General features: G+C 40.2%; 1 protein-coding gene across 3 annotated transcripts in view; it reads right to left on the minus strand.

Moving 5' to 3' along the window:
- Positions 1 to 8,457: 8,457 nt before the first annotated feature.
- Positions 8,458 to 27,181, minus strand: part of MKX (mohawk homeobox) — a 74,221-nt gene continuing 55,497 nt past the window's right edge. For 2 of the 3 annotated variants that reach the window (XM_001160740.8, XM_063780571.1), the window contains exons 6-7: positions 11,097 to 11,130; positions 8,458 to 10,991 (exon numbers count right to left, since the gene is read on the minus strand). In XM_001160740.8, coding sequence (XP_001160740.3) covers positions 10,805 to 10,991; positions 11,097 to 11,130 — 221 coding nt within the window. In that variant the 3' untranslated portion in view covers positions 8,458 to 10,804. The remainder of the gene's footprint in view (positions 10,992 to 11,096; positions 11,131 to 27,181) is intronic. The other variant, XM_009458153.4, reaches the window with a different exon arrangement.

Genomic DNA, 27,181 nt, shown 5'->3' on the forward strand with positions numbered 1-27,181 from the left:
CTCTGCAAGGAAAGATGTAGGAGAGAGAAGAGGAGAAGAGGGAGGGAGGGACAGAGATCATTTGTTAGTTTCCCTCTGTCAAGACTAGAACCTGGATTGCTATAGAGGAGAATCCCCAAATGGGCATCAAGTTGTAAGTTCTTAAAAAAAGAATGGCTTGTGAAAATACAGAGGCCTCTGAGAAGAAGGTGGCACTAGACCGTGTGAAGTCTTGACCCTCAAAGTGCTGTGGGATTGCTGAGTAATTGGCCAAGTTCTTCTTTCATTTGCAGTTATGCAGCATGGAGTGCAGAAGGGATATGTCTTGGTGCCTTAACAGGGGAGTACGGCTTGTCAGCTAGTCTATTTCCTGATCACAAGGGCTGAAAGTGTCTGCCCCATCCCTTAACTCATAGGATTTCCACTGCTTAAGGTGGATTTGGGTTTCAAATCGAAGAAAGTCTTGTGCATGCAATGAAAAATGGTGATTGAGCAGCCGAAGAGAGAAATGAAACACAATATCCCAGATACGCAGTTTCTACTGAAATGGAACCTTTGGAGGTTCTATTACAACCTGACAATAAATAATTAGTCAAACAAATGCATTTAAGGAGAATCAGTTGTAGCAAGATATTTTTCTGGAAGACATTTGCTATCTCTCTCTCTCTGTCTCTCTCTCACACACACACACACACATCTGACAAAGGATTCATATCCAGAATATATTAAAGAACACTTAAAAATTAGTAAGTAAAGAACAAACAAAAATCTTGAACAGTCACTGCTATAATATCCAAATAGTCAGTACTTATCAAAGAACACACATTGGGGAAAAGATAGTTATCCAGAATATATAAGTAACTCAAGCAACTCAACAGCCAAAAAAAATGAAATAAAATAAAATAATCGATTTCAAAGGGGAAAAAATACTTTAAAAGACACGTCTCAAAAGAAAACCTAAACAGGGCCGACAGATATATAGAAAAATGCCCAACATCACTAATTATCAATGAAATGCAAATCAAAACCACAATGAGATGCCACTTAACTCCAGTTAGAATGGCTATTATCAAAAACACAAAAGAAAACAAGTGTTGGTGAGGATGTAGAGACAAGGGACACTTACGCATTGTTGGTGAAATTATAAACTAGTACAGCCATTATGGAAAACAGGATGAAGCTTCCTCAGAAAATTAAAAACAGAACTACCGTGTGAACCAGCAATCCCACTGCCGAGTATATATCCAAGGGAAATAAAATCAGTATATCAAAAAGATAGCTGCACTTCCATGTTTATTGAACACTAGTTATAATAGCCAAGATATGGAATCAAACTGTGTCCAACAATGAGTGGATGGAGAAAGAAAATGTAATATATATATACAATTCAGCCATAAAAAAGAATGAAATCCTGTCATTTGCTGCAACATAGATGAACCTGGAAGACGCCATATTAAGTGAAATAAGGCAGGCACAGAAAGACATGATTTCACTGATATATGAAGTCCATTTTAAAAAATGTTGATATCTTAGAAGCAGAGAGTGGAACAGTAGTTACCAGAGACTGGAGAGGGAAGGGGGAAAGAAGAGGCTGGGCAGAGGTTGGTCACTGGGTACAAAGTGACAATTAGGAGGAATAAGTTCTGGTATTTGATTGCACAGGAGGGTAACCTGCTTAACAATAAGGTATTGTATGTTACAAAATAGCTAGAAGAGAGGCTTTTGAATGTTCTCCCCACAAAGAAATGATAAATGCATGAAGTGATGGATACACTACCCTGATCAGGTCATTCTACAACATATATACATTGAAACATCAAGTCGTACCCCATAAATATGTAAAATTATAATGTCTCAATTAAAAAAAAACTTGAGGCCGGGCACAGTCGCTCACAGCTATAATCCAGTCACTTTGAGAGGCCAAGGCAGGTGGATTGCTTGAGACCACAAGTTCAAGACCAGCCTGGGTAACATGGCAAAAACCCATCTCTACAAAAAATTTAAAAAATGTAGTCACAGCTATTTAAGAGGGTGATTGGGGAGGATCACCTGAGCTAGGGAGGTTGAGGCAGTGAGCTGTGACTGTGCCACTGCACTCCAGCATGGGCGACACAGTAAGACCCTGTCTCAAAGAAAAAAACTTGAACAGGTACTGCCACAATATCCAAATACGACATATTAAAATCACCAATTAAATATCAATTACATATTGATATTAAACAATATCAGTTTGTTCTTAATGTTAAATCATAAGATGCCTCTACAAATCTACTATAAAAGCTAAAACATTAACATCTGAAAATACCAAAATTAGCAAGTCTATGGAGCAACTAGATCTCTCATACCCTGCTTTGGAGATGTAAACTGGTGTTACCAGCATGGAAAAGTGTTTGATAATATCCACTACAACTGAACATAATTCAAAAAGTCTAGCTCCTGTCTACCAGAAATGCATACATAAATTTACCAAAAGAAACATATGAGAATGTTTACAGAAGTGTTATTCATCATAGCCCCCAAAATGGAAAACCCACATGTCCATCAACAGGAGGATGTATAAATAATCTGTTTTATATTCACATAATGATGCAATTATATATAGCAATAAAGAAGAGTGAATGGATGCTACAAGAATGAATTCATGCAACAAGATGGTGGAATTTCACAAATATAATATTGATCAAAAAGACCTACTCATCTGACAAAGGGCTAATATCCAGAATCTACAATGAACTCAAACAAATTTACAAGAAAAAAACATACAACCCCATCCAAAAGTGGGCAAAGGATATGAACAGACACTTCTCAAAAGAAGACATTTATGCAGCCAAAAAACACATGAAAAAATGCTCATCATCACTGGCCATCAGAGAAATGCAAATCAAAACCACAATGAGATACCATCTCACACCAGTTAGAATGGTGATCATTAAAAAGTCAGGAAACAACAGGTGCTGGAGAGGATGTGGAGAAATAGGAACACTTTTACACTGTTGGTGGGACTGTAAACTAGTTCAACCATTGTGGAAGTTGGTGTGGCAATTCCTCAGGGATCTAGAACTAGAAATACCATTTGACCCAGCCATCCTATTACCGGGTATATACCCAAAGGATTATAAATCATGCTGCTATAAAGACACATGCACACATGTTTATTGCGGCATTATTCACAATAGCAAAGACTTGGAACCAACCCAAACGTCCAACAATGATAGACTGGATTAAGAAAATGTGGCACATATACACCATGGAATACTATGCAGCCATAAAAAATGATGAGTTCGTGTCCTTTGTAGGGACATGGATGAAGCTGGAAACCATCATTCTCAGCAAACTATTGCAAGGACAAAAAAACCAAACACCGCATGTTCTCACTCATAGGTGGGAATTGAACAATGAGAACACATGGACACAGGAAGGGGAACATCACACACCGGGGACTGTTGTGGGGTTGGGGGAGCGGGGAGGGATAGCATTAGGAGATATACCTAGTGCTAAATGACGAGTTAATGGGTGCAGCACACCAACATGGCACATGTATACATATGTAACAAACCTGCACGTTGTGCACATGTATCCTAAAACTTAAAGTAAAATAATAATAAAAAAAGAGATAGAAATATGAATGTAACTCTATGATTCAATTTACTTAAATTTCACAACTAGGTAGAAGTCAGAAAAATAGTTACATCTGGGGTAGGAGCTTGGGGAATACTTATAATGGTCCTAATCTTGATCTTGGTTTTGCTTTCACAATTATATTCTCTAGGTTAAAATTTGTTGAGCTGTACATTTATGGCTTGCAAATTTTTTACATTATAATTTAATAAAAAAATGTTTGGGAAAATATTCAACATCCATTTATAATAAAATATTTTAGTCAATCCAGAATGAAACAATATTGTCTTAAAATATGAAAAAGAATAATTCTCAAATCAATATCCATTACAGCTTAAATATTTAAACACTAGAAGTGATTCCATTAAAGTAGGGAAAAACACAAGAGAGCTTACCATCTCTGTCATTAAAAATTGTTCTGGAAATATCAGTCAATACCACAAGGAAAGGAAAGGAATACAGTATAAATATTAGAAAAGGATCAGTAAATTTTCATTATTTAGAAATAACATGATGGTATACCTCAAAGTCCAAGTGAAATATTTGGAATATTAATTTTTAAAAAAGAATCCTAATTAAGTGTCTGGCTAACAAAAGTAATATTAAAAAACCAATAGTTTGTCTGCAAACAAATGATAATTAAGATTACACAAAAATGGAAAAATTACACTGACAGATGCAAGACAAAAATAAACACCAATGAATGAAATTAATGAGAAATAGGAAACAAAACTAAAACTCTGCTGAGATCAAATGAAAAAAGAAAACTGAATAATAGAACTCAATATTGCAAAGTATAAACTGATCTATATATTTATGAACTCCACAAATGCCAAAGTTATTTTGGGGGCAGTAGGGATTTGATAACGTAATGTATCATGTATATCCTTAAAAGTTAAGATGTAAAAAGAGCCAGGAAAATTCTGAGGAAGAATGATATTGAAGAATTTATATTCACTACTATAGTAAGGGCCTGAAGAGAGATCAGAAGCAAATACTAAGATCAGTGGATTATCTAGTAACCAGTTTTGAGACAGCTAGCTAGATTTTCTTCTGCTGGGAGGCTCAGGGAGAGAACCAGATACCTAGCTTACTTCTTAGCCAAAATAAATCACCAATGGATACAAGATTTAAATATACAAAAATAAATCATAAAACTGATAGTAGAAAACATGGATGAATCTTTTTACAATCTTGGCACTAACTATATGCCAGGTAGCATTGTAAGTACTTTATATATAATAACTAATTTAATCCTCACAGCACTAAGAAGTAGATATTATTATCAACCATCTTTTACAGAAGAGGAAACTGAGACATAGATGGGTTAAGTGTATTGTGCAAGTTAATAGAGCTAGTAAGCACAAGAGAAGTGACTTGAACCTAAGCAGTCTGGTTCCAGAGCGTATGCTCTGAACTACCACATGACACTGCTTCTATGATGACCAGATAGATGCAGTAGCATGCTATGTACCCTAAATATACACACAGATGAAGCTTAGCCTTCTGCATTTCAAAATATGATAAGTGAAGTTAGAAAACCCTAACAAAGTGGGAAAACATAGCATATATTACAGACAAGGTACTAAATTTTCTTTAATATATGAAGAACTCATACAAATCACTTGCAAATGGACAAGTAAAGGGAAAAAAGAAAGAAAAAAACATGAACAATTAGTTTACTGAAAAGAAATACTAATAAGCTTATACGCAGTGCCACTCATCTTACACAAGCACAAGTGAAAACCACGTTGAGACATAATTTTTATCAACCACATTGTCAACTACTGAAAAGTTTACTACTACTCAATGTTTTGACCAGGTTGAGGGAAAACAGGCTTATTGTTGGAAGTGTAAATTGGTAGAATTTTAAAATACTAATTTGGTAACATGCATCAAAAAACTTAATGTGCTTATCATTTGACCCATTAATTCCACTTCTAGCTGTCTATTCCATAGATGTATAAGTGTCTGAAGACATATAGGCATAAGAATGTTCATTGAATCATTGTTTTTTGTTTGTTTTGTTTTGTTTTGTTTTGTTTTTTGAGACAGAGTCTCACTCTATCGCCCAGGCTGGAGTGCAGTGGTGTGATCTCAGCTCACTGCAACCTCCACCTCCAGGTTCAGGCGATTCTCCTGTCTCAGCCTCCCGAGTAGCTGAGACTACAGGCATGCACCACCACACCTGGGTATTTTCTTTTTTTTTGTATTTTTCGTAGAGATGGGGTTTCACTATGTTGGCCAGGCTGGTCTTGAACGCCTGACCTTAAATGATCCACCCGCCTCGGCCTCCCAAAGTGCTGGGATTACAGGTGTGAGCCACTGTGCCCGACCTGAGTCATTGTTTATCAGTGCTGCTTAATGTAAATCAACTACATTGCTAAGAGCACTGTACATTCAGCTGACTTTTTTTCTTATAAGAAGATTTTCTTGAATGAAGAAAGAAGTCCATTTTGTTGCAAGCTCCTTATCCCAATGTGAAATAGCACTTTGAGTAGCACTAGTTTATAATAATTAAAAACTGGAAATAACCCAAAAGTTCATCAGTGGGCTATCTGCTAAATAAATGATAATAGATCCAAAAATAATAGATCCCCATGTAGGTGCTTTTTATCTTGTACCCTTCTATACTGTTTACAATTTTCTACAATTAGCATAAATTACATCTATAATTTTTTAAAACACTTGTAATTAAAAATTTTAATTTTGTTTAAAAGTCAAAAATATCTGTCAGATTAGACTCATTGTAGGTCAAATTTCCAGAAACTGGCTTTGGACTAAAATTTGTTGTAGAAGACCTAGTGAGACCATCTTACCTGGGGTGAATTCGCATGGAGTCATTTGTGCAAAATGTAAAAACACCTCAGCTTTTTTTTTGTTTCCAAACTCAGAAATCTGTTTTTCCTCTCCTTGAGAGAAAAAGTTTATTGTGGCCAATTCACACTTCTCCCAAACCAAAGTTTTAGTCCATCTCTAAGATGGGTCTCAAAGCTCGGAGTGGTGAAGTCAGGATTCTATTCCTGCAGTGTGGCAATCTGTCTTCTAATTCCAATCATAATGGTTACAAAGAAGAGCAGGACTGACTGGGCACAGTGGCTTACGCCTGTAATCTCAGCACTTTGAGAGGCTGAGGCGGGTGGATCACCTGAGGTCGGGAGTTCGAAACCAGCCTGGCCAACATGGTGAAACCCTGTCTCTATTAAAACTAAAAAATTAAGCAGGTGTGGTTGCTCATGCCTGTACTACTCGGGAGGCTGAGGCAGGAGAATCACTTGAACCTAGGGGGGCAGAGGCTGCAGTGAGCCGAGGTCGCACCACTGCACTCCAGCCTGGGCGACAGACTAAGACTCCATCTCAAGAAGAAGAAAAAAAAACAAAAAAAACAGGACCAAGAAGTTCTTAGTGCTCACAAGGACCCAATGATGGTGACCCTAACACATATTTGACAGAATCTAGGGGTCCTATATGCTTCATGGAAACTACAGTTTATAGTGCCAAAAAGTGTGAGACATGAGGCCTTTTAGGGCTGCGTGGAATACGGTCATAATCGCTAACATTTGTACAGTGCCATGCAGTTTGCAAAGTGCTTTTATATCGACTGCCTCATTGACTCCCCACAACAGATCGTTGGAGTAGGTAAATTTCACAGGTCTAATTTTATAGGTGCAAACAATGGGTATAGAAAGAAGGCTTACGCTTATTCCCCAAAGGTACTAAGAAGTGAAGTAGCAAAGCCAGAGCATGCCAGCCCAGGTTCTTACCACCACAACACACCGCCTTCCAAGGCATGACTTTCCTATGCCATCCCTGGCAGGACAGCATGGGTGGCTTGCTCTTCTTCTCTGTGTTTATTTGCATGCTGTGACACCATTGAGCTGGATAAGTTTAAAAGCAGGCTATGGCTGTTGCCACTGTTTGTTAAACATTGCTACTTGGAGCAGACGGAGAACACAGGCAGCAGCTTGAGTTTTTCTTAGCCATCTTGAACAGTATCAAGCAGGACAAACAGAGGGAAAGCAATTCTTGTTTATCCCAAAGAAGGAAGTGACAGCACATATCGTATTTTCTGTTGGAATGTCTGTTCTGCCTTGGCTTTGCAACGCTTTATGCTTTTTGCCGGGAAGTTTTAAGTGATGATGCTAAAATGATCTTCCTTGAAGGCCTTTCTAACTCTGATACCAATTTTCACCATTGCACAGCAGCTTTTCTTGTCAGGCATCTCTCCCTCTCTACAGCTGTCCATTAAACTACCCATGTCTTATGTTCCATTTATTTTAAATATTTCTACTTTCTTGTGCATAAAGCCTGGATAGAGGAATTGTAACTATGTAATAATATGTTGCAGTTACCAAGCACCTATTATCTGACAGACACTGAGGTAGGCACTTTATGTATTGCATTTTATCTCAATCTTAGTGCAAACCCTACAAGGTATAGCTCCTTACTCCCACTTTGCAGATGAAGAAACTAGATAAGAATGACTAAGTAGTAAGGGACAGAGCTGAGATTCAAAGGTAGTTCTGTCTAGCCTCAAAGCCAAGGTTTTCTCTCCAGTGCAGAGCACACCACAAATAATGCTAATTGTATTAGTGAGGGAAAGAAGGTATTACGTGAAAATGTTCATTTTAAAGTTAGGTATTTTAATAGTCGGCATCACACTCCCTTTTCCTCAGTCTTTGAAAGCTGGATTGGTGGCCTAAGGTGATGAAATTCAAACCTAATACAAATGCAGCACTCCCATATCATATCCCTTAACAGTCTAAGGAGAATTGCTGAATATAATGGGCCCGTCTGTTCTACTGCTTCATCTACCTGGTCAGCTCTCAAAGGAAAACAAAATCCATACGATCATCGAGGTCTAGAAATTAACTTTTATTTTAAATCTGTCAAGAACTCCTGGCAGTTATTAATTTTATTAAAATGATTACATACGGCAAAACAAAGAATAGAGGTAATTCTATTTCTCTACAACATAAATTATGAGTTAGATTTTCAGCTGCCGGCTCAGCATTGTTCAAGATTCTTTTAAAGGACTGGGGGGATTTTAATATCCAGAAAATGTTAAAGCAGCAAAGGAAAAAATAAATTAAAAAGTCATTGCAATTGGAGATATTACCAAGGATGTGCTTACTATAAAGTCTTCTTGACATGTTAATTATAAAATCTTCCAACCTTTGGTATTAAAAAAAATCATGTGAATAGTTGTCCTATATTGCCTTGTCATCTATAATTTATAACATAGAAGAAATTTGCTGATTTTTTTAAAAAGATGGCAAACATGAATCATGACTCATTCAAATAAAATACAACCAGCATTCATTCATTTAACTGAAATATGTCAAAACAAAAACACTTTTATTAACATATTTAATACCAGAATAACTTATAATAGTATGAAAAAGAGTGAAGTATTTGTCTTTAGTTTTCATTGACATGCTCACATTTTGGCATTTTTGTATTGTTTTGCAAAGATTCCAAAGTTTTTATCAGAGATCTCTAACTATTTAAGGATGCAAACCAAAAGAACTCATACTTCATCTGATCATACAGTCATAACTTATATATTTTGCTTTGCGCTTACTGTTACTGCAAACAGCAATTTAGAAAACAAAGTAAAAATATATATATACACAAAATATTTTTATATCAAATTATCTTCATTACACTAAATAAACCCAATCCCCAAATGTTATGTTACATGAAAAAGTGTCCTACAATTTAGATCAAGACTGATACTGTCCGTCAACTAGAGCAGCCTTTGGTTTTAAAAGCATTTTGCAAAATAAAGAAAAATGTCACCACTTGGCTGCACTATTGACCCTCATTCACACTGACAAAAATGCTTTCCAGTTTAAAAAAAAATAGATTACATACCCAGAAAAAAAAAATCCCATCATAAAAGAGTCGAACCCTTTTTACTTCTCTGTAGCACATACCCTCTGTTATATTTGGCATTTCCACTGTTTATTCAAGTTTCAGGTCTTCCCAAGCTGATTGGAATATTATCGTTTAGTTGAGAAAGATAGTCTTCTTTCTTGATATTGATTATTCTCACTCAATGGTGGACTAATTTAGAAACAAAATGTTTTCTTTCAATGCATGATTTCACTTCATTTTTACTTTAATGTCCAACTTGGCAAAATTCAAACTGTTCAATGTTTTGTTTTCCATATGTTTTAAATTTAAAAATCAATTTTATGTATGTATATGTATAGCCGCACAGAGATACATTTCTTTCATTCTGTTGTTCTCGCTGCAATACAAATTGTCCATCAGCAATTGTAATTTGAAACGAACCAAATAAAAGATTTTTAGTCATTCCATACGAACACAGTTTCCATCACAAAAAGACAGTGAGCTCTAATGCAAACAGGATTATGTTTTAAAACTACAGGTTTAGTTTTACACAGGAAAATTTTGAGTTATTTGTATAATAAAGTATTTTTTTAAACTTCAGCAGAACTTGAGAAACAAATCCAGATTAATTCTAAAGGGCTTTGTGGTGCTTTCCAACAGTGCTTGAAAAAAAGTTTTCCTGGTCACCATGTGTTCAATGAAATTTTAAATTAGCTTGAAGGAATCACTTCTTAAATGTACAACGTTCTGTGGATCGCTGCACCTTGAATTTTGGAAGTTTGTAACATATCAAATATGCAGGCAAGATACATGCATAAAATTCTCACCGTCACTCTGAAAAGCACATTGAACAATTTTCAATACTGTAGACGTTTTTTAAAAGGAAGATTTCATTTGGGCCGAACAGATATCCAAGTTTTAACATATGAATTACTGAATGTATTTCAAGGGCTTTCAGCGATTCTGGTTTCAGTCCTGGAATGATTAGGCCCGTCTGGAATGATGCACACAGGCTAATAAGCATATGGCGTTGGCATTTTGAGGCATAGCTGTTCAACTATGCCCACGTTGGAGCTTGTTTTCGGGAAGCAAGGCACTTACTGTAATGGTAATGCAGACGTTTTATGCATAGTTTGAGTAACATAAAATAAGTTAATATTTTTGATTAAAATGAGTTTTTTATAATTTATATGTCTTTTATAGAAGCAACTAAATGATATATTTGGGATAATTAAAAATAAGAAGAGGTTTGGGAGAGAGTCATTTTCATCCCTGCTTCGGCTCTTAGGATGAGGGTTGATGAAAACACCGGAAAGAACATCCATTGGATCTGAAAAGCAACAAGCTCTTAAAACTGCTGCACCAGCGGCACTTTGACAGTCTTTACTTCTGCTATATGGGACGACTTCTGGATGATGCAGCTGGTAGTTCCCTGCAGTTTGTCCTTTCCCTGTGCAAGATTTGTTAAGGCCATAGCTGCGTTGATCTCCTTCCAATACGTGTCATCCTTGCTTGGTCCTCTTCTGTTAGCTGCGCTGGAGTTAAGCAAAACAGAAAGTAAACGATCAAACTCACTGCAGTTTGCATTGAAAATGCCATCGCTGAAAAGCAGGAACGGCCAATGGGAACATTTTGCTCACCTTTCACCCTTATTGGATCCGTTTTCCAGAGTGTCTGTAAAGAAAAGCAAAAATCCAATTATTTTTATGTTTTTCCTTTCTTTTCTCATCTCAGGAGTTTCATCACTAATGACCAGAAGTAAAATTTCTTCAGGAAATATGGTTGAAATTAGTTCGCTTTTAATAAAGATAAAGCAGTTTATATTAAGATGCAAAAAAAATTGCAAAGGGGCAGAAATAAGATGACAGTGGGTAGTAAAGAATAAAAGGTAGCTCTCATAGATACACAAAAATCTGAAGTTATTTACTCTGAGAAATTGGGCCTTTTGGATCAGGAGACAAACAGCATAAGGAAAAGAGTGCTGACTGTACCTGGGGCCAGGTTCTGGCCTTGCCCTACTACCCACTTGCAGTGTAACCTGGGGGCAGATTATGACCTCCCACAATGTTAGGGATTCAGTTCTCTAACTATAAAATCAGGGAGCTTTGGCTGGGCACAGTGGCTCATATCTGTAATCCCAGCACTTTGGGAGGCTAAGGCAGGGGGATTGCTTGAGCCTAGGAATTCGAGCCCAGCCTGCGCTACATAGTGAGACCTCATCTCTACTAAAAATAAAAATAAAAATAGCTGGGTATGGTGGGTGTTCACCTGTATTCCCAGTTACTCAGGAGGCTGAGGTGGGAGGATTGCTTGAGCCCAGGGTGGTGAAGGTGCAGTAAGCAGTGATTGTGCCACTGCACTCCAGCCTGGGCAACAGAGCAAGACCCTGTCTCTAAGAAAATTAAAATAAAAAAAGTGGGGGTTCTAGAAAATCTTGGGGGTGCTTCTGGCTCAATGATTCTATAATTTCATGGTTATCAAATTTTCTTTTTTCTTTTTCTTTTTTTTTTTTTTTTTTTTTGAGATGGAGGCTTGCTCTGTTGCCCAGGCTGGAGTGCAGTGGTGTGATCTCAGCTCACTGCAACCTCCACCTCCCAGGTTCAAGCAATTCTTCTGCCTCAGGCTCCTAAGTAGCTGGGATTACAGGCACCCACCACCAAGCCCGGCTAATTTTTGTATTTTTAGTAGAGACAGGGTTTCACCATGTTGATCAGGCTGATCTCAAACTCCTGACCTCGTGATCAGCCTGCCTCAGCCTCCTAAAGTGCTGGGATTACAGGCGTGAGCCACCGTGCCTGGCCAGTTATCAAACATTTATTTCAGACAAAGGATGGGCAAATAGTTCCCTCTGCTAGTTAGCAAATGAGTAACAGACCCAATGGTGATAGCAATACAGGATTTCCTGGCATATTTATTAGAAGAAGCAGGCATTGGTCCTCAATTTCCAAAACAACGCCTCCTCCTGCTGCTGCAGGAAATGAAAGTTAGGATGCTAGTTTTGCTTCTGCACTCACATCTGTGGTTTAGATTTGCTGCTTCACTCAGAACACGAATGTCTCCCAACACCACATAAATATAAAGAACCCACGAAAATGGGTTCTCAAGCTCCTTAGGCTAAAAGAATCTAGTATGAGTAACACAAAAATTTACCTACTGAAGGGAAAGATGTAGGGTGGTAGTAGAGAGGCTACTGGCATGGCATCCGAGCAAAGGAGTGGGGTTGAGACTCCAAAACCAGATAGTGGGTAAGCCCCTCTTCATCATCATCGTCATCATCATCCACAACAATAATCAATATTACTGGGGAGCTACTGCACTTGGCACTGTGCTGCACACAGGAAACCTGGAAAACGCAAGGCCCTCTGCTAGTTCTATGGCCTTTGCAAAACTGTCTTTTCCTGCCCTTAGTCCTCTCCCTTCCTTTTACCCCCCCGCCCCTGCCAACCCAATATTTCTCACAATTTCTTTTTCTCTGCACTGCTCAAGTCTAGTTAGGAAATGCAACCTAATTTCCAATTCTGAGTTCTAAGACAGTCACAGAACTAGAAGAGGTTTGAGAAGAATAACGTCAACATGATTGTCATATAGTCTAACCAGGGCAAAATTTCCCAGGAAGAGATAGTCAAGAGAAAATACATTATATGCCCATGAGGCAGCCAAGCTTTGATGCCCTCTCTGAAGGAAAAGAATGGGGAAAGCCTGCTGACATATCCTGAGTTAAGCCTTAAGGTGTAGACCACGAGACAGTCATGGGTCACTCTGAGCTCCTTTCACAACCCTTCACCTAAGGAACTTAAATAAACAAGGCGAACAAACAAAACAAAAGCATTTAGTGAACAAATGGCAAGGTTGTTGTGAAGAACACATGAGATCATGTGTGTCTGGCCCAGAATGGAACAACAAGTGTTAGTTCCTTTGGTCTCCTTTCACTGACTACTCAGGCAGCATTTTATAAGGTTTTAGGGATCCTTTGGGGGAAATAATTGGATCTGTGAACAGTTAGATCGTTACCTTCTGCAGCTTTGCCAGCTTCTGGCTCTTACGGGGGCAGCCTGGATGCTTAGCTATACCTCTGCTACTTTCCATAATTTTGCAATATAAAGTAACTCATGTAAATGCAGGAAAAGAATGATCATTTGTAATTTACAGAACTCTGATATACTGATTTACAGATCACTTACTACGTGCCAGGCACAATTCTGAGCACTTTGTGTCCTAATTTATTTACTACTACTGACTTTGTGTATGGATAGCATGTCTCCATGGTATCTGCGAAGTCATTTTTTATTGAGTTCTATTCTCCTATCTGTAAATCTTCACTCAGTAAGGACAGAGACAAGGTGCTACCAGAACAGAGAACAAGTCAAGGCTTTCGTTTGGGAGAAGGAAAGCCAGCAAATTGGACATTTTACAGAGGAAAAAAAAAATGAGTTAGGCCTTTGCTCCATTTTGCCCACAAATTGCAACAATTCTGTTGCCAAAGTGAAGCAATAGGTTATGGAGATATTTATTCAATGGAAAGACTTGGCAAAAGCAGAATAATTTCCATGAGGCTTAAATAACGTTAGGGAAATAACAAAACATAATTTAGAGAAGACTATGTAACTGACACTCTGGCTCCCAGATGAAGCCATCTCACATAGGCGAAGGAGACCAGAACCCTGTTCCCTACCTGAACTGTCAATCTCAGAGTGGTTACTGCACAGACAAGAAGAAAGCCTGTGGCTGTCAAATATGTTATGGGTTGCAGAACCCGTCAATGCATCAATGCCATCAATGCATGGAGCCTGCACGTGGAAGGAGAAGATGTAATTCACGGCTCAGGTCCACGGAGAGCTTCTATTTAAGATGAGGAGTCAACTTGTATGTCTTGCAGCCCCATGAGCTCCTGGCTGTAGCTAGCACTCCCTGTGGCTGACTCCTTGAACTTGTTCCACTGAGAAACACGTTTACTGCAGCCAACTGTGAAATTATAAAATTCTGCTTACTCTTTGGGTGTATGTGTTTGACACTTTGGTGCCTATGAAAATACCTTTGAAGTGCAAAAACGTAGACTCAAATCCCCATTCAGGTATTCTTAATTGGGTTTTACAAATCTCAGCAATGTACTACATAGGATTCAATAGACTGAATTCTGTATTTTATTCTTCAGGCAGATGGGCACATTCAATGTCAGTAGGTATAGATTGGGTTCCTCTCCAATAACAGAAGAAAATCATCTTACATCACACACCAGGGCCTGTCGGGAGGTGGGGGGCTGGGGGAGGGAAAGCATTAGGAGAAATACCTAATGTAAATGACAAGTTGATGAGTGTAGCAAACCAACATGGCACATGTATACCTATGTAACAAACCTGCACGTTGTGCACATGTACCCTAGAACATAAAGAATAATACAATGAAAAAAAGAATTTCTATTAAAAACAAAGTAATGGAGAATAGTGTGAAAACTGCATACAACAAAGCTCAATCTCAAAGACTGAAATCAACAAGGAAAAGCTGCTTACCACCACTTGGGAAGGGCCGGGGGTGGGCAGTCTCTGTGTTCAAAGTGATTTTAGTTCAAAAAATGAATTGATGTTAGAAGGGCATGCTTTTCCTGAGGCTGTTACTGGTGGGCTGCCCAGTGTCACTTGGGTATTTTGAGTCCAAGAGCCACCTCCTGTGGAGTAACATGTTCTGGTTCCCAGAAGAGCCAAACCAGCAAAAGGAAGACAGCAAACAGAGCCCTTTGACTCTGAAACATTTGTGCTTTTTTAGGAAAGCAAGGACTCTAAAGATCTGGGAGTCTGGGGAGTTGTTTCTTTTTTTTCTATTTGTTGTGCTAAGATGAAATCTGGAGAAATGTCGCAGCTTTTAGAGAACTGATATCATTTGATGGGAATTCAGAAAATTTACAATCTTCTCATTATACTAACTGGTTGTATTAAGTGTTGTAATTTTTTTTTCTTATGCTCTTTCCCTTTGAAGTAAAAACTTATCAGCTCTTCTCTGGCTCAAGTGTGCTGTGTGTTGTGTCTTTGCAGCTCATGGTCAGTATTTGAGGAGCAGTGGGTCTGTGTACCCACCACTGGTGGTCATAGGGGTCCTGACACGTCTGTCCACTGCTGACAGGTGGTCTCACCGGCTCCACTTGAGAAGTGGCACCTAGTAGCTCCAGAAACAATCAGACAGGAGAGGGAAGGATTGTGCATGTTGTGAAAGAGGGAAAATGCAAGTTGGAGCTAGCTCCTGGTATGTAGACTCTTGAGAGCAGTTCATTAGCATGCACAGACTCAGGGTCTGACTGCCCCACATTTGGCTCGGCTGTATCTCTTACTCTGCAAGTAGCTTGGCTCAGCCTCTTCAAAGTCTGAGCTAAAATGCCTTTTTAGATTCCAAGGTTCCAAAAATCAGCTACGCTGTCAATTACCACAAAAGCAACTGGTTGGCAGGAACGGCTTACTGAACCAGCCAAAAGAGCGTGTTTTAAGACCAAAAAAGAAAAGAAAAAAAAAAAAAAGAGGTGTGTAGTTAGGAAAATCTTGGATGCTGCAAAACCCAAACCATGTTGAAACTTAAAGTGGGGCTATCCTCAGTTTGGACATGTGTTTCCTTCTACAGTTAAGTAGAGAAAAAATTATACAGAAAACTCAGTTCCAATGCAACTCGAGATAGCTAAGCAAAAAGCTCTGTGGCCAACTGTGAAAAATGCAACTCAGAAGCACATTAATTCTGATATATATTCCTGATGTTATATTTGTAGCCATAAAAAGAGACCAAAACGTGGCCAAATCTTTTTCTCTGAGGTTTTTAAAAATTTTAATAAATAAGCTGTAAAGGGAAAAATGTTTTTGTTTCACAGATGCCACTGAAACGTAAGTAAAATGAGGTGAGACTTAGAATTCAGGTTTTTAAATTAAATAATCCAAAAATTATATATGTTTCCCTAAATTAAAATGGAGGGAGTAGAAGAAAAAAACTTTTGAGATCATGGAAAGGGAAGTAAATGAGTCAGTGAGAAATCATTACCGAAATAGCTCGGCCAAGGGGGAAAACAAACACAGACCACTAGGATTATTTGAGTGGGAAGAGGAAGCCACTCATATTTTAAAACAATAAAAGAAGGTACAGTTGTGCGCCACCTAACGATAATTCGGTCAGTGGCAAACCATACATACGACAGTGGCCCATAAGATTATAATGGAGCTGAAAAATTCCTATCACCTAGTGACATCGTAATGTGGTCATGCCACACATTGCTCATGTATTTGTGGTGATACTGGTGTAAAGAAACCTACTGAGGCTGGGGGTGGTGGCTCACGCCTGTAATCTCAGCACTTTGCGAGGCTGAGGCGGGTGAATCACTTGAGTTCAGGAGTTCGAGACCAGCCTGGTCAAAATGGTGAAATCCTGTCTCTACTAAAACATACAAAAAATTAGCCAGGCGTGGTGGTGCATGCCTGTAATCCCAGCTACTCAGGAGGCTGAGGTGGGAGAATTGCTGGAACCACACAGGCGGAGGTTGCAGTGAGCCAAGATCTCGCCATTGCACTCCAGCCTGGTGACAGAGCAGGACTCCATCACAAAACAAACAAACAAACAAACAAACACACCTACTGAGCTGCTAAATGTATAAAGTATAGCACACAAATTATATACAGTACATAATACTTGATAATAATAAATGACTATGTTACTGGGTTTATGTGTTTACTATATTTTTTATTGTTATTTGAGAGTGTGCTCCTTCACCTTAGATTTAAAAAGTTAACTGTAGCTGGGCATGGTGGCTCACGCCTGTAATCCTAGCACTTTGGGAGGCCGAGGTGGGCGAATCACTTGAGGCCTGGAGTTCGAAACCAATCTGGCCAACATGGTGAAACCCTGTCTCTACTAAAAATACAAAAAAATTAGCTGGGCCTGGTGGCGGGTGCCTGTAATCCCAGCTACCTGGGAGGTTGAGGCAGGAGAATTGCTTGAACCTGAGAGGCAGAGGTTGCAGTGAGCCGAGATTGTGCCATTGCACTCCAGCCTGTGTGACAGAGCAAGACTACGTCTCAAAAAAAAAAGAAAAAAAAAAAAGTTAACTGTAAAACATCCTCAGGCAGGCCCTTCAGGAGGAATTCCAGAAGAAGGCATTGCTATTATCAGAGATGACAGCTCCATGCGTGTTATTGCCCCCGAAAACCTTCCAGTGGGACAAGACATGGAGGTGGAAGACAGTGATATTGATGAGCCTTACCCTGTGCAGGCCTAGGCTAATGTGTGTGTTTGTGGCTTAGTTTTTAACAAAAATGTTTAGAAAGTAAAAATAAAAAATGAAAAATTTTAATAACAAGAAAAAGTTTATAGAATAGGATATAAAGAAAATATTTTCATACAGCTGTCCAATGTGTTTGTGTTTTAAGCTAAGTGTTATTACAAGAGTCAAAACTTTTTTTAAAAAGTGTATAAAGTAAAAAAGTAACAGTAAGCTAAGATTAATTTATTGTAGAAGAAAAAAATTTTAAAATAAATTTAGGGTGGCCTAAGTGTCCAGTGTTTATAAAGTCTACAGTAATGTAGAGTAATGTCCTAGGCCTTCACATTCACTCACCACTCACTTGCTCACTCACTCACCCAAAGCAACTTCCAGCCTTGCAAGCTCTGTTCATGGTAAGTGCCTTATACAAGTGCATCATTTTTTATTTTTTACTAGCGGTCCTCAACCTTTTTGGCACCAGGGCCTGGTTTTGTGGAAGACCATTTTCCCACAGACCAGGGATGGGCGCGCGTTTCAGGATAAAATGGTTCCACCTCAGATCATCAGGCATTAGTTAGATTATTATAAGAAGCGCACAACTGACCAGGCGCAGTGGCTCGTGCTTGTAATCACAGCACTTTGGGAGGCCGAGGCGGGTGGATCACAAGGTCAGGAGTTCGAGACCAGCCTGGCCAATACAGTGAAACCCCATCTCTACTAAAAATACAAAAATTAGCCAGGCATGGTGGCAGGCACCTGTAATCCCAGCTACTTGGGAGGCTGAGGCAAGAGAATCGCTTGAACCCGGGAGGCAGAGATGGCAGTGAGCCGAGATCTCATCGTGCCACTGCACTCCAGCCTGGGCAACAGAGCTAGACTCGGTCTCGAAAAAAAAGAAAAGAAAAGAAAAGAAAAAGAAGCGCACAACTACATGCGCAGTTCACAATAGGGTTTGCGCTCCTGGGAGAATCTAATGCCACCGCTGATCTGACAGGAGGTGGAGCTCAGATGGTAATGTGAGCGATGGGGGAGCAGCTGTAAATACAGATGAAGCTGCTTATCTCCTGCTATGCAGCCTGGACCGCTACCGGTCCATGGCCCGGGGATGGGGGGGCCCCTGTTTTATACCATATTTTACTGTGTCTTTTCTATGTGAAGGTATGTTTAGATACATATTTTTAATGCTTACCATTGGTTCCGATTGCCTACAGTAGTCAGTACAGCAATCTACTGTACAGGTTTGTAGCCTAGGAGCAATAGGCTGCAGCATGCAGCCTCGGTATGCAGAAGGCTATGCCGTCTAGGTTTGTGTTAGCACGCACTACGAGATTCGCACATGATGAAACTGCCTGATGATACACTTGCATTTCTTAGAGCACTTCCCTGTTGTTAAGCAACACATGGCTATATTCACCTTGCACATGAGGCCTGGCCTAGTGCCCTTGCAGAGCAATTAAAAATCCGGGGCCTGTGATAATGATCCAAAGCAAGTCAGAGCTCCAGATGCTTGAAAACTGTGCTTCTGCACACCTGTTAAGTTTGGGGGCCATTACTTTGATAGCAGGTGTGCAGAGCCTGCGTCTAGTGTGTTACTGACCTCAGAAGTCCAGAGAGCCTCTGGGGATACCAGATCAGTTTCTGGAGTTATTCACATACTTGGAACAACTGAGGATAAGAACAAGACTCTGGTGAGTAGGGCAGGTATAAAACCTCCCTGAAGATTCTGAAATACCAATTGCTGTGAAGTTGCAGTGCCTTACCAAATGACCCCCAGGGCTCACAAGCAATCCCCAGGGCTCCCTGCTCACATTGCTGCAGTCCCCATCTCTACTTCTCCATACCTGGAGACTGAAGCTGGGCTTCCATACCCATCTACAAATTGGTTCTACAGTGACTATGCAGTTCTTTCTTTTTATAAATAGCATTTGTTGGCTGGATACAGCAGCTTATGCCTGTAATCCCAGCACTTTGGGAGACCGAGGTGGGAGGATTGCTTGAGCCCACGAGTTTGAGACCAGCCTGGGCAACATATTGAGACTCCGTGTCTATTAAAAATTTTGAAAATTAGCCAGGCATGGTGGTGTCTGCCTGTAGTCCCAGCTACTTGGAAGGCCGAGGTGGGAGGATCACTCAAACCTAGGAGATCAAGGCTGCATTGAGCTGAGATCATGCCACTGCACTTGGGCCTAGGTGACAGAGTGAGACCCTGTCTCAAAAAAGAAAAAAATATATATATATACAAACACACACACACACACATATATATAAATATAGCATTTGTTGTTTTTCTTTAATAAGAAAGTAATACAGCTTCCCTGCAGAAAATCTAAGAAAAAGTGTAAAATAGAAAATAAGGGGCAATCAGGGATAACTAATATTAACATTTGGATGTATGGCCTTCCAAACAAGTATCATACACATTTTTAAAAATGGCATCATTCTGGACATGTGTTATATCCTGCATTTTCTACTGAACTTCTGTGTTCACCTTACCTTTTGTTAATAAATAAGACAATAATTTACCCCTTGACCTTTCCCAGTGTGGCAGTGGATTTTGCCTGTGAAATAGAAACAGCCTGAAAGAATTCAAAATCCAGCTCCATCCAACTTAAACTTGAATATTAAGCAGTGCAAATGTTGCAAGAAATAGTTATCTTTAAAATAACCAGGGACTGGTTTCGTGGAAGATGATTTTTCCACAGACCGGGGAGCGGGGGGTTTGAGATGAAACGATTCCACCTCAAATCATCAGACATTAGTTAGATTCTCATAAGAAGTGCGCAACCTAGATCCCTTGTATGCACAGTTCACGATAGGGTTCACGCTCCTATGAGAATCTAATGCTGCTGTTAATATTTATTGAATGCTTATTCTATGCCAGACACTATGCCAGAAACGATACAAATGTTATTTGGTTAAATGCCTGCAATGACCCTGTGTGACAGCACCACCACCCTTATTTACAAATGACACTGTAGCTTAGAGGGGTCCAGGAACTTGCACCTTTGCAAGCTGTGAGACTCAGTGCCAGGTCCCCTGGCCCTGGCCCTGAAGTTCATGTTTTTAACCCCTTCATGGCATTATCCAAGTAACCTCTGTCAATAAAGCCACCTGCAAAGACCATGGCAAGGCTTAATGCATTGTATATATAGAAAGCCTATGGCAACAGAACCTATTAAAAATGGATTAAACTTTTTCTCTGTACTTTTTGCTAGGATATTAGACCACAAAGAGACCAAAACCAGATTTTTTTCTCCTTATGATTTAATATGTAATATCAAGGAATCTGTCCAGATTGTAGAATAGGGAATTCAAGTAAGTTGTCTTGAGATCTTCTTTATACTTTCAGCAGAGTGATTTTTTTTTTTTTTTTTTTTTTTTTTTTGAGACGGAGTCCCGCTCTGTTGCCCAGGCTGGAGTGCAGTGGCACGATCTCGGCTCACTGCAAGCTCCGCCTCCCGGGTGCACGCCATTCTCCTGCCTCAGCCTCCCGAGTAGCTGGGACTACAGGCGCCCGCGACCGCGCCCGGCTAATTTTTTTTGCATTTTTAGTAGAGACAGGGTTTCACCGTGTTAGCCAGGATGGTCTCAATCTCCTGACCTTGTGATCCACCCGCCTCGGCCTCTCAAAGTGCTGGGATTACAGGCGTCAGCCACCACACCCGGCCCAGTAGAGCGATTTCTAATCGAAGTGTGATATCCCTATAACCGCTCCTCTATAGCCCTGAGTGAATGATGCTAAACAGTTCCTAGGCAGCTGCTGCTGCGTCACTTTCAGAGGAAATTTTTGTGGTTATCCTCTCTTTGGGACAGTTAGAGCTTTTGAATGAGTAAAGATAAGTCATTCTAAGTGATATTTGCCAAAAAAAAGGAAGAAAAGAAAAACCACCCAACAACCCATAACAGTTATTTGCTGATGACCAAACTCTTCTACCAGTCCCACTGACCAAAGTGAGTTTTACTTTAAAACTTTGGCATGACAGGAAGAGACTGCAACTAAAGCCTGGTGAAGATCAAGGCTACTGAAGATGAAAGAGTTATTAGAAGCCTGGATTTTGTGGATCTGGAGATAGGAGAGCTTTGGAAGCTTTCTAAATGGTGAGAAATGAATAATAAATAATAAATGAATAAAATGAAACCCACCCCATCCTCATGGATGGACCTAGTATTTTTTTTCTTCTTACAAAAGACTAGCCAAATTATTTATCCTGGGGGTATAAACAATGAGAGGCGTCCGAAATTATTTCAGAATTTGAAGAAGGAAAGAAAGAAAGAAAGGGAAGGGAAGGGAAGGGAAGGGAAAGGAAGGAAGGAAGGAAGGAAGGAAGGAAGGAAGGAAGGAAGGGGAAGAGAAGAGAAGAGAAAAGTCTTTTCTTTCTTCTGAGACAGTCTTGTTCTGTCACCCAGGCTGGAGTGCAGTTGTGTGATCTTGGCTCACTGCAACCTCCACCTCCTGGGTTCAAGCGATTCTCCTGCCTCAACTTCCTGAGTATCTGGGATTACAGGTGCCCACCACCATGCCCAGCTAATTTTTGTATTTTTAGTAGAGATGGGGTTTCATCATGTTGGCCAGGCTGGTCTCAAACTCTCAACCTCGGGTGATCCGCCTGCCTTGGCCTCCCAAAGTGTTGGGATTACCAGCATGAGCCACCGTGCCCGGCCAACTCTTTTCCAAAAATAAAGCCAGTGTTGCTTCCAGCCATGACTTCCATATTCTGGCCAGAAATTCTTTTCCTTTCTGCCACCCCTCATGTGGGCTGGCCCCTCATGATGGCTAATGATACCCAGATGTCCTGGATCCACAGGGTCCTCACCTTCAACTGCCTTTCTGTCAATGCATAGTCCCCCCAACTAGCTCCTGCTAGAGAATAAAAATTAAAAGCCACACCTCTCTCTTTTTTTTTTTTTTTTGAAACGGAGTCTCTCTCTGTTGTTCAGGCTGGAGTGCAGTGTGGCACGATCTCGGTTCACTGCAACCTCCGCCTCCTGGGTTCAGTGATTCTCCTGCCTCAGCCTCCTGAGTAGCTGGGATTACAGGCGCGCACCACTACGCCCGGCTAATTTTTGTATTTTTAGTAGAGACGGGTTTCACTATGTTGGTCAGGCTGGTCTCGAACACATGACCTCGTGATCCACCCGCCTCGCCCTCCCAAAATGCTGGGATTACAGGCATGAGCCATTGCGCCCAGCCCACACTTCTCTATTTTGAACCAACAGTGAAGAGCTCCCTGGTTAAGATGGGGATATTTTCATATCTCGAAGCTCTCAGGCTAGGTTATAATTCCATTAATAACAACAATAGGACACCTTTCTTTCTACAAGAGTACCAATGCCTCGGGTCGACGTGGGAAAGTGTTGCTTGGCTCCTTATGTTAGGGAGCTACAGCCCTGGCTGGTGGCTCTTTAGTCATTTCCTGATGTTTCTTTTTTTCTGGTAAAATGCACAGCTCTTCTGGCCTCGTCAGTCTGGGCCAGTGGAGGTGCAGGAAGCGGGACTTGCAACTTAAAAGTAGCTTTTCAGAATAAACAGACCACCACCCAGTGATCGTTTTCACTAAGCACATTAAATATTCTTGATGCTAAGTCATTCAGCATAGTCCCACTTTCCAAGATTGCTCCTCTGTGATCTCAAAGGCTCCATCTTCCCCAAGTTTAAAACGTTCAGCCTGAAGTTTCACTTTGAAGATTTGAATGCAGTCTATGGGGAGGCCAGTGTCAGCGGGGGATGGGAAAGAGGGTCTGGAAATGTTAAGTATTCTCGTTTCTATTCTTGGCTCTTGGTATTCACCACGAGGGTGGTCTGGAGGGAGACTTAGAGGCCGTGTAGTGTAATGGTCAGAGCCCAGACTCTAGACCTAGACAGCATGAGCTGCACCTCTGCTCTCTCACTTAGCATCAGCGTGCCAAGCTGGCCAGCTGCTTGACTTCTCTGCGTTTCATCTTTATCACCTATTAAACGAAGATAATAGTACCGGAGTCATAGGGTAGTTATGTGGACCACACGAGTTCATATTTTATAAAACACTTAGAAGGAGCTTGAGCACATATACCAAGCACTATGGAAGTCCTTGTTAAAAATAAAAAAGAAAGAAAAAGTTAACCTCCTCTCTCACTTTAATTTTCTACATCTAGAAAATGGAATTAAATGCAGTCACCAGAAAAATTAGTGTTATTCGATGATTTAATATGAAAACCATTTTGTAAGGAGAAAATATTTTAACTCTGGGCAAAAGCCCATCAGCTCAGATTAATGGATTAAGTGTGCAGAATCTATCATCTTCAAAGACAAAAATGGCTTTTCTGATGGTCCTTTGTGCCAAAACACCACAACATGCCAAGACAAAGAGACCTGGAGCCACATTAAAGAATATCTATTAGCTTTAAGTGTCTAATGGATTTTGTTACTTCATTTTCTCAAGGGGAATATTGGAGATGTTACCCAAAGTGTTTCATCCATGAAACCTAGATTTCCAGGCAAAGTCTCAGAAAATGACTTCCTAACTATGCATGAATAACTTCTGTGTGTGCTTGTATGTTGCAAAGAGCATTGTTTATAAAAGCACTCCTTTTTACATGCAGGTTGGGCTACTAGTTCTGAAACCTAAATGCATTTATAGTGCTTCTTAGCTAAACCTTAATTTTGTCCCCACATCTTAATATTGACATTCATCCTTTCAGTTCTATATAGCCCAAGGGTTATTTCTCCCAAGATTCACTTTATAGTTACCACACTGCAGTTTTAGAAGGGTTGACTTGTTTAATAAATATACAGCTGAATGGTGTTAGGCTACAAAGGACTAATGTGACTTCAGCAAAAAAAGACTTTTTAAATGGAAAAAAATGTGCATTCATGATCTAGAAGTTGGCTGGAAAGTCTGTCTCCTCCATCTATTTTCAAACTCCTCAGTATCTCTGAAAAACCATCAAAAAGTATTTTTCCTTTGATACATGAACTGTAGTGTATCTTTGAACTGGCTCACATTATTACCATGCTTTTCAAATTCCTCAAATTACCATCTCCAGAAATGACACTTCAGACTAGGAAATCTCCGTGTTAAACCTGTCTGACTGATTAACACCAGAAATGACACAATGAGAGAGGTGACGCTCACAAACTTCTTGGCTCTTCACAAGAGCGGCAAACGGCAGTTTCTCTACTCACTGTTCATCTGCTGTATTTACTACTAGAAAAAACCCCCACATTTTAGACATAAGATGAATACTACTACCAAGTCTTTCTTCTACATTTTAAATATGCTGCAATGTTCTTAATAAACTTAAACCTTAAAACTCTACTTGGCATGTCGGTGTTCTGGGTTCACACATTTCTATGTTTAAAGGTTCTGCAATTTTCTGCTTTTAATTTAGGAACAGTATTTAAAGCCTAAACTGGGGTGAAGGTATACTTTGAAATGAAAATTGGGAAGATTTCTGCTGATGGTATCGAAGGGTATAAATTAAAGAAGAACCATGCATAAAGGCAGGGTAAAACTCCTTGCCCGTGGGAAGGTGGCTGGAGCTAGAGGTCACAGAGCACCCCTAGTCTAGCAGTCCTCCCATGACCCCTTTTGACCAAAAGAACACTAAATAACTCATCTCCACTTTAAATCTTGCCAAGAGATCTACTCTAAATTTTGCCCAGGGATGTACATCCCAAACCAAGAAGAAAGGTAGCCTCCAAAAAAAGGAAGAGACTGGTCACCCCTACTTTTAAATGAGAACCACTCTGCTCCTAGAGAAAGATTCCCTGCCAAGGAGAACCGGTTCTGGCTGAAGGAAGCCACACGTGGGTGAGTGGGGACAGCTCTTGCTAACCGGAAGCATCTGATTATGTTCCTTTCCTATTAATCTATTAAATACACACTTATTAAATTCCAATGGCATACAGATCCTTTTTCCATGATTACCACCTAAACTTAGAATACAAGATATTGCTAGAAAAAAGTAAGGGATAAATTGCTTAAACCTAACAAGTCAGCCGGGTGTGGTGGCTCACGCTTGTAATCCCAGCACTTTGGGAGGCCGAGGCCAGCAGATCACGAGGTCAGGAGTTGAAGATCAGACTCACCGACATGGTGAAACCCCGTCTCTACTAAAAATAGAAAAATTAGCTGGGCATGGTGGCATGCACCTGTAATCCCAGCTACTCAGGAGGCTGAGCCCAGAGATTCATTTGAACCCGGGAGGCGGAGGTTGCAGTGAGCCAAGATGGCACCACTGCACTCCAGCCTGGGCGACAGAGTGAGACTCCATCTCAAAAAACAAAACAAAACAAAACAAAAACCTAACAAGTTCATCTTTTGGGAGGAAAATAAAAAACATTTCATAGATCCAAAACCACCTGCTTATACAGTATTTGTCTGAGGCACTGGATTTGTGGGAACATAGTGGACTCACTAAGTACGTGACCTTGGGCAAGTTATTTACACACACTATATCTAGGTTTCTTCACCTATAAAATGGGGATCATTGTAACACCTACTTCGTACGGTTGCTGTGGGGATAAAATGAGGTATTAAATGGAAAGCTCTTGAAACAGGGCCCAGCATATAAGAAGGGCTGTGGCACTCTGCTCCCTGACTTGAAGAAGTCAGGGTGCAAATCATCCTTTGTTAGCCAAGGGGCCACTCCAAGCTCCATAAAGGTACTAAGCCCCCTACTGGGTCTCTCCTGTCATACCTTAGGCCTTGATATGGTTTGCCTGTGTCCTCAAATCTCATCTTGAATTGTAATCCCCACATGTCGAGGGAGGGACCCAGTGAGAGGTGATCAGATCATGGGGTGGTTTCCCCCATGCTGTTCTCATGATAGTGAGGGAACTCTCATGAGAGCTGATGGTTTTATAAGGCAATTTTCCCTGCTCTTGCTCACTCTTCTCTCTCCTGCTGCCTTGTGAAGAAGGTGCCTGCTTCTCCTTCCGCCATGATTGTACACTTCCCGAGGCCTCCCCAGCTACACAGAACTGTGAGTCAATCAAACCTCCTTTGCTTATAAATGACCCAGTCTCAGGTAGTATCTTTATAGCCATGTGAGAATGGAAAAATATAGGCCTCTTACTTATTTTCTTAGGATGCTCTAGAGAAGAGAATGAAATTCTCTGGGGAAGTCTTCAAAGGGGAAGGTTCCTGGATCCCATCTCTGAGATTGTGTTCAGGTAGGTCATAGCTATGGCACTTGAACAAGCTCCTCAGGTGTTCCGATGTTGAGGGTGAAGGGGCTACCCTATGAGAACTATGGTGTGGGCCATTCAAAATGGACTGTTTTAGTAAAGAACCATGCTGGAATTCCTGGTGTTCACTACGGTATAGCAGCACAAGGCACTATTACCTTGTCATAGTAAAAAAATATATATATTATTGGATTTCTAATATTCCAGTAAGGGCCAACTAGCCATCTTAAGCCTGTATCGAATGAACCAAGATTTTTTTTTGTAATAATTTCAACTACTATTTTAAATTCAGGAGGTACATATGTAGGTTTGTTACACAGGTATATTGTGTG

This window comes from Pan troglodytes, chromosome 8, assembly GCF_028858775.2.
Source record: "Pan troglodytes isolate AG18354 chromosome 8, NHGRI_mPanTro3-v2.0_pri, whole genome shotgun sequence".
Lineage (NCBI taxonomy): Eukaryota > Metazoa > Chordata > Mammalia > Primates > Hominidae > Pan > Pan troglodytes.